The following is an 11376-nucleotide window of genomic DNA, read 5'->3' on the forward strand; positions in this document are numbered from 1 at the left end:
TTTTTTTTTTTTTTTTTGATTTTCAAGACAGGGTTTCTCCATAGCTTTTTGGTTCCTGTCCTAGAACTAGCTCTTCTGGCCTCGAACTCACAGAGATCTGCTTGCCTCTGCCTCCTAAGTGCTGGGATTAAAGGCGTGCGCCACCACCGCCTGGCACTCTTATGGTTTTATATGTAGGGTTTGTTGATGTGGCTTTGCTACAAACATTCTCTACAAGAATTTAGAGAGTATTTATATTTTAGTTTGGTGAAGATCTTTTCTAATGTGGCAGCTGAAATCATAGCACAGACATCTGCTTCCTTGGGGCTTCAATTTATCTCAACAAAGCTTGTAAATATGTTGTACTGAATGTCATTTCTACTGTTAAACTGATGGGGACAAGAAGAAGATTGTCATAAATGACTTTCAGGGCACATTCTTACTGTGTTTTCTTTAGTACATCCTGGTTGGGCGCATTGCAATAATCCAGGCAAGTATACAGAGGACCCTTAGATTGTTGCCAAGTAAATATGAATCTTGAGCAATATTTAAAATCTGACTCTGACTACTAAAAGTTATCAGCCTTATATTTTTGTAAGGCATAGGTAAAAGGAACGAGTAGATAGAATGAAGAGAGAAAAAAAGGTAAAGAGATATGGTTAAAATAGTATCTGACAGCAATGTCTTAGTCACTAATAAAGTGACTCAGCTGATATAGAATAGCTATAGTAATGACTTCATCAGAGAAGACATTTAAGGAAGGTATTTGTTCTTTTCTTTTTCTAAATGTAAAGCTCCTACACTCTCAATGTTTGTGCTTGTAAAAAAGATATGAATAAAACATAGTTTAATATAATTTAGTAAGTAGCATTTTTCATTTTGACAGAGGCATAAGCCTCAGTTACAAAACAATTAGAAAACATTACTTCCCATCCTAAAACATCATCACAAATCAGAAGCACAAGCAGCATTGATCTAAAGAGTCAGTGAAGAGGGACTTTTCTTTAGACTGCCACATAAGAAAATAATACAGAGACATAATAGTAATTATGAAAGCTCGGCCTACAGATTAGGGTTATACCAAGTAGCTCTGATAACAAATCAAACCATTTATATTAATCTATGTTCTGTCGCATGGTGCTGTTACCTTGCTTCCATCTTGCACCTCCTGTTTTCTCTTCTTATCTGGCTGGCAACTTCTCCTTTCTTTTTTGCAACATCTTCCCTGTCCCTAGAAGTCCTGTCTAATTAGTTTTTGGCCATTTAGCTCTTTATTAAACCAATCTGAAGTGCCTTGGCAAAGAAACATCTTCTGAGAGTACAAAAATACAATTCCACAACAAGACAGGACAAGTCAAGACATACTAACTACATCAGAAAAAAATGACTAGAAATTAGATTATGTAAATAAACTTTACATTCTGTTTATGATTAGTGATCCTGAAAATTCATGACAGAAATATAAAATGTACTTGGTTCTTATGTCATTTCTCAATGAACTTTAGTAAATCAAATAGTTACAAGGAAGTAGGCTTGGAAAAATTTTTCTGCCCTCGCACAATAAATCCCTATCTTAATGTTTTACTTATAATGTTTAATGTAATACTTATTCCACATCAGATGTGGTTCTTGAGATACAAAAGTGAATGATTCTTAGACTTTATATTTTAATAGTATACAAAATAACAGGGCAGCCGGCTCAGGTTTCTTTGAGTTTCTGGTAGAGTAAGGCTAATTAATACCATAAGCCCTTGCCCCCACCTTGTCCTAGCTGGTTCTGTGTGTCAGCTTGACACAAGCTAGAGTCATCAGAGAGGAAGGAGCCTCTGCTGAGAAACTGTCTCCAGGAGATTCAGCTGTAAGGCATTATCTCAATTAGTGATCAGTGGGGGGAGGAGGGCCTAGACTATTGTGGGTGGAGCCACCCCTGGGATGGTGGTTCTGGGTTCTTTAAGAAAGCAGGATGAGCAAACCATGATGAGCAAGCCAGTAAGCGGCATCCTCCATGGCCCAGAGGATCCTCCCTCCAGGCTTCTGCCCTTCTTAAGTTCCTTTCCTGACTTCCTTCCGTGATGAACAGCAATGTGGAAGTGAAAGCCAAACAAACCCTTTCCTCCTCCTCAAAAAAAAAAAAATAAGTAAATAACAGTGATATTGAGGGACATTAAGGGAATAACACAAAAAACAGAGAGATAGATGATGATGAAAGAATATAATTATTTTAGATATGACCTCTAAGTTCCTCTGTGACATCTGTACTACACAATTAAGATTAAAGTATATATTCCTTGTAAAGAAATAGGTATAACAGATTCCTTTAGAGAATGTGCTGTCTATGTTTGCAAAGTAAGAAGAAACATTATGTGTCTTGACCCCTTAGTTTGTCCACTGCAGCTTTATTGGGATTAAATACAGTTTTTAGCCATTTCATGGAAGTACTTCTATTCAACCAAAATGCCAATGTGTGAAATCACTGTTTTATTCCATTGTAGGTGGTGACAGCTACTGGAACACTTGCTTTAGGAATCAACATGCCTTGTAAATCTGTGGTTTTTGCTCAAAACTCAGTCTATCTGGATGCTTTAAATTTCAGACAGGTAAATAAATATACATGAACTTAATGAAATGTATTCATACTATGTAGCCATGAAATAGTAAAAAAATAATTTAACTACTAAATTACTAATTTAGTATATGCTCCAGTTCATGGCAGAACACTGTAGGTGCCTGTCTGGTATTGAGTAATCACAGGGCTATGAGATTATGTGACCACTGCTAATCGTGTATATGGTCTTTGATAAGGCATTCAAACTTCTCTCTTGTCTGCAGAATCTGGATGATATTACTTCCTGCCATGCACACACGCTAAATAAAGCAATTTCCAAGAAATGATCCATATTACAGATTACTGGGAAACATTTACTTTCTAATTTACTGAGCAACTGAGCATAGGTTTCTATTCTGGAGCCATTTTTAATACTTTTCTTGACTCTAGATACACAGTCTGTTTCCAAACCAATGTCTGTACTCTCCTATGGTGTTATTTGGTTGTTTTCCCACAATCTGTGCACGCAGTATTGCCATGCTCTGCCCAGCTCCAGAGACTGACCTCACTGACCTAACAAGCTAGTGAGAAAAGCACAGATGCACACACACACAGAAAAGCTGGGAGCATGTAGATTTGACTCCCAATGGAGAAACTATATCACTCAGAAGCTCAGTGTGTTTCTTATACAAAGTGGAACATAAAAGTGGGGTTATTGCATTCAGTTGAACAAGAGACAGGTTGGCTAATCTTAGGGGCAGTCTCTGTAGGGGAGAAGTCTTTAGGCAAAAATATCTGGCAGGAGAAAGCTGCAATGGACAGTTTCTGCATACACTATATTACCATCCAAATGTGGATCAGAAGAATGATTTTTAATCCCTGTGGGGAAAGAAGGGGGATTTTGACATTCCCATGGGTCTGAGGCATTGGGTACTTGACAAACCCATTCCTATGTCAATGATGTATGTCAGTAATGTACATTCATATAAAACCTCATTCATTTCACCCAGGGTTTCCTCAGTTCCCCAAACAGTTGCCTTTCACAACAAAGTCTTGAACTTGGATATTAATGCATTTTTCTTGCTTTTGATTTTCCTTGTTCTGTTATGTTCTACAGACTGCAGAGTTTGTCTTCATAGAGTTACCTTCTCAGAAATGTTTGGTCAATATTTCTGCTGTCAGCATCAAATCTAGGTATATCCAGTAAAATTCAAATCATAGTGAACATATATAATTAATATTAACAATACATTATCATATAGTGTCATAATATATGTTATAGCATGTACTATGTAATGTTATATACATAACATATATAATCATAGAATATTTTGTCTCATAAGTCATGTCAGGAAGTGGCAATTATATATTATACAACACATAGTATATTCATAGCATTAGATATATGATATTATAAATAGATCTAGTTCTGTACAACATTACACAAATACTTAGTATGATTAATGATACATGGGAATGACAGATACATTATTTTAAATAGCCCTACTTCAGATATGATGAACTTTTTAGATTTCAAATAGAAGGCTATTTATTTTAGCTAACCCCTAGGCACAGTATATGTGCCCCAAAACAATATAAAAAGGCTTAGCTCTTTACATTCTTTTAGGAAAAACACTCAGATGGTTCTCACAGCATGATTCTGCTCTGTTTCCAGATGGCTGGTCGGGCTGGAAGACGAGGGCAAGACCTGTTGGGTGATGTTTACTTCTTTGATATTCCACAATTTAAAATAAAAAAGCTCATAAAATCCAAAGTGCCTGAGCTGAGAGGCCAGTTTCCTCTCAGTATCTCACTCATTCTGAGACTCTTGCTGCTGGCCTCCAAGGCAGATGACCCAGAGGACGGCAAGGCAAAGGTGCTGTGTCTCCTAGCCTGGGCCTCTACAAATGGTCTGGCTGGCCTGTGCTCTGCTGTGCTGTTATCAGGCTTAGGGTGCTTCTCCATGTTCTCTAGAGAGGGGTGGGGAACGCTAAGGAAAACAATGAGAAGTTGTGCTTGTTTTCATTGTTAGACAGAATTGGTGACTGGGTGGTTACTGAAGTGTTCCCATGATCACTGTCTTCTAGCATAATAAACAGTATTGTATTGTACCGAGAGTGCCAGCTATCATCTGTTTATACCATTCAGACACAGAAAGAATTTATCTTTATAAATGTAAAGTAACAGTTTACTTTTCATAAGACAAAGTATAAGTTAAATATTTAGATAATGTAGAAAGTTGGAAAACAAACAAACCCAAACCAAAAAAATACTCATGCCTAGTTCTAATGATCACATTATTATTATTATTGTTATTATTATTTGAATTTTCAAGACAGGGTTTCTCTCTCTCTTTTTTTTTTTGTTGTTGTTGTTGCTTGTCCTGGAACTAGCTCTTGTAGACCAGGCTGGCCTCGAACTCACAGCCATCCGCCTGCCTCTGCCTCCCATGTGCTGGGATTAAAGGTGTGTGCCACCACTGCCCAGCCACATTATTATTTTTGTTTTTGTTTTTGAGACATATTTTTCAAGGTATGATTGCACACTTTATAAGAGTGTAAGCAAGTGGACATCAAACATAACCAGAACATTGTCTTGACGTTTTAGGGTCTGATAAAAGGAGTATGAGACCATGAATTTGAAACTTACAATTAGATGATTTAATTTCTATTTTTGTGACAACACACTGTTAGAAGAACTTGTGTTCATTTTCTGTTTGCTGTAGCAAAATGCCAGAGGTGGAGTTAACTATCAAGAAGAGAGGTTTGTATTGGATTACAGAGGTTCAGTGCTGCAGGGGGACATTTAGTGAAAGACTTTCTTGAAGTGTTCCAATGACAGGACATCGTTTGGTAAACAGGAAATGTCCAGGCCTATCTGACCTTTCCTGTTCCTTCCTCTTGTACAATCACAGAGGATTCCAATATGGAAACCTACTCTTAAGACTTCTAATCACGTCCCTAAGTCCCGGCCCTCAATAAGATCGCCAGCATGGAGATTAGATTTCAGCATGGTCTAGGGACCCACATTCAGACCACAGCAAGGCCTATTCTACTAGGTACAATATTCTACTAATATTTACTTTATTTCTGGAAATATCTGTGGAGCCTTCCCTAGAGAAAAATTACCCTGCAGTACAGCAATGTCCTCAAATGAAGGTGGCCTTCTTCATGCTGAGGTCCTTAATAGAAGGAATGTGGAAGTCTGCTTGTGCAGACTTGCTGTGAGGTGAGCAGCTTCAGTACATTGGAGCCAGGCAAGTTATGGATCAAAACTACTTTTAAAATCATGTGCCTCAAATAAATTGCTCCTCATTTAAGTTGCTCTTCTCAGTTCATAGCAGTGAAAACACTCATATATCATGCTAGTATGCCTTTAGTTATAAGCTCTCTACCTCCAGGACCAGAGTAAACCACTATTAGTTCCTTTCCCCCCACATCCCCTCTTTTCCAAAATGCTGCCTCCTCTGATTCCTGTTCGCAAGGAAAAAGGGTGTCAGTAAAGGAACCTTTTGGCTCACTTCATCACCCACTGTAAAGGAAATGAGGAGTTCAACCCTTTTATTCTCCCTCCTGTCTATTAAGCACATAGGGCTTAAACACAGTAGTAGCTAGAAATACGGCTCAGATGTTAAGAACACGTAAGGTTGTTGCAGAGGACCTGAGTTCAGTTCCCAGTGCTCATACTGGGTGTTTCATACCACCCTGTAACTCCAAGAGGTCTAATGGCCTCTTCTGGATTCCATGAGTACTTGCATATACTGCCCCCCCATATATACACATAATGAAAAACAAAATATTTCTTTATTGTTTTTGTTGTTATTTTTAAAGGACAGCAGAGATTCTATAAACTCTCCAACCTAAGGGTAGACGGGTTGACATTTGAGTGTTGTTACAAAAGTTTGCTTTTATTGTGAGTTCATAGATATTTAAGACAAAAGTTGAATACTACTGCACATATAAGAGTATTGTTTTGCACTGGAGATGAATGAACATTTTCACTCCTTTGGCTTCAGCCAAATTCCTTCTAATAATTCTACATAAATTATTATGTAGAATGCCATAAATACAGAATAATATATCTAAACCCCTTCTCATGCAACTCATATGTTGCATGCTCTGAAACTTACAATAACTTTTCTGCTCTGACTGTTTGGAGACATTTTTTTTTCTGGTTTGGTTTTCTGTGCTTATCTTATTCACTTTTCTGCTAATGTGATAAGACCATGACCAAGATAACATGTAGAAGGAATGGTCTGCTGGAGACATTTGAGTCCCTGACCATCATGGCAGGAACAGGGCAGCAGGAAGGGAGGCAGGGCACTGGAATAGTGGGTGAGGCTTCCCAGCTTGAGACAGTACCACAGTGTAGGGACAGAGAGCTAACTGGGAATGACATTGGCTTTTGAAGCCCCAAAGCCTACGCCTAATAATCCTTCCCTAACTGTTTCATAAACCAGGGAGCAAGCATCCAAACATATGAACCTATGAGGCCATGTCATTCAAACGTCCACAGTGCTCTTTAGTGTGCTAAAGGAAATACATGCTATGTTAGGTGATGTGCTATACGATGAAGGAAATTGTGCTGTATTAAATCTAATTGAAGTTTGTGTATTGTTGCTGTGTACTGTAATACTTTTTGTATCCTATACAGTGGGTGACCAAGAGCACCAAAAGGAACACTTTTAAGGGTACCCCTTTTGCATGTGTGCTGTAGTCACATGAGACAGCCTTTGGAAAAGAATAAAGTAGTAAAGGGGAGGAGCCCACAATGATTCACTTTGCTTTAGGGGTATAGATCTTGTAATCCACATTATATATGTATAAGTTACATGATGTGTGTGTGTGTCTTTCTGCTTGTTACATGTAATTTAGTCTGTGTTATCTCTTGCAAAGATATTTCACTTAATGTTACTAAATCAAAATGCTTTTCTTTGCAGGCACTGTCAGTGCTGAGGCACTCGTTGTTATCCTTCAAACGTCCCCGCGTCACAGACATGTTAAAGCTTTACTTCTTATATTCTTTGCAGTTCCTGGTGAAGGAGGTAGGAAGCAACTCCTCTCTCTCTCTCTCTCTCTCTCTCTCTCTCTCTCTCTCTCTCTCTCTCCCCTCTCTCTCCCCCTCTCTCTCTCCCTCTTTCTTTCTCTCCCTCTCTCTCTATTCTCTGTCTGTGTGTAATAAATTTCCTACTATATAGATAAAATTTTTTAGTAGCAGACTTGATTTTTTAACATTTAAAAATATTTTTTTTATTTTTTAAAAAAGAAAATAAACTATAAGCTATCTTTTTCCACTCTACATACTAGTCCCAGGTCCCAATCCTTTCCCTCCTCCCACTTCCTCCACCTACCACTTCACTCTATGCCCCATCCACTCCTCAGAGAGTGTAAGGCACATTGCTTGAGAAAGGTCCAAGGCCTTCCCTATTATATCTAGGCTGAACAAGGTATCCATACAAAGAGAATGGGTTTCTAAAAATCCAATACAAGCAGGAGGTAAAATACTGGTGCCACAGCCAGTGGCCCTGAAGTCTTCCCCAGTCATACAATTGTTACCAATATTCAGAGGGACTAGTTTGGTCCTATGCTGGACAAGTTCCTTCCCTGTCCAGCAAGAGTTGATGAGCTCCTATTAGTTCAAGTAAACTGTTTTAGTGGGTGTGCCCATCATGGTCTTGGCCCCTTTGTTCGTATTCTCACTCCTCCCACTCTTCAACTGGACTTTGGGAGCTCAGCACAGTGCTCTGCTGCATGTCTCTGCTTCTGCTTCCACCAGTTGATGGAGGAAGGTTCGATGATGATATTTAAGATAGTCATCAATCTGACTACAGGGCAAGGTCAGTTCGGGTACCTTCTCCTCTATTGCTTAGGGTCTTAGCTGGGGGTCATCTTAATTTCTCTAGTGCCGGTTTTCTTCTTTGCCTCCTAATGACTCCCTCAATCACAATATCTCCTTCCTTGCTCTCATCTCTGTCCTGCCCCCATCTCTACTATCCTGTTCCCTCAAGATTTCCTCCCCTCATCTTCCCCTTCTGCTGTCCCTTCTCCCCTCACCCATGCTCACAACTCTGTCAAGAGATCTTGTCTATTTCTCCTTTCCTGGTGGATTTATATATATTTTCCTTAGACTTCTCCTGGTTATTTAGTTTCTCTATGGTCATGGACTATAGGGTTTTTATGCTTTACAGCTAGTATACACTTATGAGTGAGTACTTATGTTCATCTTTCTGGGCTTGGAGTACCTCACTCAGGATGTTTTTTTTTTCTAGTTCCGTCTATTGGCATGTAAATTTCAAGATGACATTTTTTTTCCACTGAGTAGTACCTTTTATAAATGTACAATATTTTCTTTGTCCATTCTTCAGTTGAGGGTCATCTAGGTTGTTTCCAAGTTTTGGCTATTACAAACAATACTGTGACGAACATAGCTGTACAAATGTCCTCTAGTATGATTGAGCATCCTTTGGGTATATGGCCAAGATTGGTATTGCTGGGTCCTGATGTAGACTGATTCCCAATTTTCTAAGGAACTGCCATACTGATGTCCAGAATGGTTGTTCAAGTTTGCAAAACATTTTATCTACATGTATATGTGTGAATAGATGTCACATATGTGTAGGTGCCCCTAGAGACAAGAAGAGGGCATGAGGGTGCCTGAAACTGGAGTTGTAGCTGACTCAATTGAGGCACTCAGTGTGGATTCTGTAAAACTGAGCTCAGGTTGCCTGGACGAACAGCAAGTGCTGCTGACTGCTGAGCCATCTCTCTAGCCCTAGATTTTTGTTTAATCACATTGCATTATTGTACATCTTAGACGACAATACCCAATGAGTACTGCTACTTGTAATTCATGCAGTTATTAAAGTTGGGCTAGTTAGTAGTTATATTCTTATTGACATGTAGTATTTTAAACTGATAATGGACAATCTACATGCTACTAATTCTGTGAGTTGAGTCAAACTAACAAAATATTTCTGTTCTTTAGGGACATGTAGATCAAGAAGGTAACCCTACAGGGTTTGCTGGCCTTGTATCACATTTACATTACCATGAACCGTCTAATCTTGTTTTTGTCAGTTTTCTTGTAAGAGGTCTTTTCCATAATCTCTGTCAGCCAACTCATGAAGGTAAGTTTGAGGGTTATATAGTGTGTATGTGCATGTGTGTATAATCAAAATAATATTTTATTATTATGTATATAGTATATAAAGATGTGTCATTATTAGTATAGATTATTATCAAATGATATATAATATATTATATATATGTAAAATTATATGTATATGTGTATAAAATCTTCCCATGCTAGGAAAAAAGGAGAATGATAATTATATAGGCCAATTATGGGTTTGCAAATAGGATAAAGTGAAATCAGTAGTAATAGATGTCCTATACTGTGACAATGATTTTAAAATATTCACCACTGTAAGTTGTGACTTGAAAAGTGTGTTTCCTCCAGGATTCTGAGCATACTGCATAATATACAATATTTATAAACCCTTTCCTTGCAATTAAACATATGATCAACTTTGAATAACAGCACAGGAAAACACTTAAAATATGAAATCCAAAATTCTACCCTCAGATAATAACTATTAATATCTGTAAATATTGTCTGCAGCACTATTTTCTTTGAATATAATTGTACAGTGTACATCAATACCTGTTATTGCATGGATTATGTGTCTGAGGTCAATTGTATATATAAATTTTGCCCATATTGGGCAAAATTGTTATAATAAATCCCATAGAGCTTTTATGGAAAAACTTTGGGCTCAACTTTCAAAATAAATTCTTCCTACAGTGTCTCTGAAATAAATATTGCCCTCTCATAATATTTGTGCATAATGTTGTGATATTTCCTGTTGCATGATGTCTTCAATACCTCCTGCTTTCTCTTCTGTCACTAGCTGATGGAAATATTTTACTTTGTACAACACCTGTAGTCTTTATGCTCTAAAAAAATGTTCCATTTTGTGACTCCTCAGAAAGTTTTGCTCCTCCCAAATTTGTAAAAGATAAAATCATTTCATGCAAGAGAAAGTGTGCTTATGTTTATTGTTGCTGACAGAGACAGCCAAAATTGATAACTTTATAAAGAATGCATATAGAAGTTAAATAAATGGACAAGTTTTTAGCCTTTGAAGAAGTCAGAGACAATACTCAAATTTAACTAGCCTGAAGCTAGATCCAAAGTTACTATCACATTTTAGGCATTCCTACTATTTTTATGCTCTTGGAATGCAGTGGCTCAAATGGGCTATGGCTCCATCTGAGTTGAGGAAGGTTATCTGCGGATTTAGTTTTGGATTTTTTTTTGTCTTAAGCATTGAGAAGGCATAAAATATTATTGATTAGGTGAGAGAGGCTATCATGGTTAGCATGAGAATGGCTCCCATAGGCTCAATACTTGCTCACCAGGGAATGGCACGATTTCCTTTGTTGAAGGAAATTTATAAATGGACTTTCTTTGCTGCTGCCTGTGTGCCAGCAAGTTCCCTGCCATGATTATAATGAACAAAACACCTGAAACAAGCCCCCCAATTACATGCTTTCTTTGTAAGAAATGGTCATTGTGTCTCCTTACAGCCATAGAACATTGACAAAGACAGAGACATTATCAAAATTTGGTCAAAGTGTGTTGAAATAAGAGCGGCGGGGCTGCGTCCCCAACACCCCAGCCGCTTGGCTAGCTCATGCCCGAAATAACAACACACAAACTGTATTCATTTAAGAACTGCTTGGCCCATGAACTCTAGCCCTTACAGGCCAATTCTCGCATCTGGACTAGCCCATTTCTAATGATGTGTGTAAGCACCCCAAGGTGCGCTTACCGGGAAGATTCTAGCCTAA

At 38.1% G+C, this 11376-nt stretch overlaps 1 protein-coding gene across 5 annotated transcripts in view; it reads left to right on the forward strand.

Moving 5' to 3' along the window:
- LOC126513430 (probable ATP-dependent RNA helicase DDX60) overlaps nucleotides 1-11376 on the forward strand; it is a 479040-nt gene that overhangs the window by 449997 nt on the left and 17667 nt on the right. For 2 of the 5 annotated variants that reach the window (XM_050161794.1, XM_050161793.1), the window contains exons 31-32: nucleotides 7464-7568; nucleotides 9509-9650. The exons of the other annotated variants lie outside the window; for them this stretch is intronic. In XM_050161794.1, coding sequence (XP_050017751.1) covers nucleotides 7464-7568; nucleotides 9509-9650 — 247 coding nt within the window. The remainder of the gene's footprint in view (nucleotides 1-7463; nucleotides 7569-9508; nucleotides 9651-11376) is intronic. 5 annotated transcript variants of the gene reach the window in all.

Source organism: Alexandromys fortis, unplaced genomic scaffold, assembly GCF_014885135.2.
Source record: "Alexandromys fortis isolate MF-2015 unplaced genomic scaffold, M_Fortis_MF-2015_v1.1 scaffold_137, whole genome shotgun sequence".
NCBI lineage: Eukaryota > Metazoa > Chordata > Mammalia > Rodentia > Cricetidae > Alexandromys > Alexandromys fortis.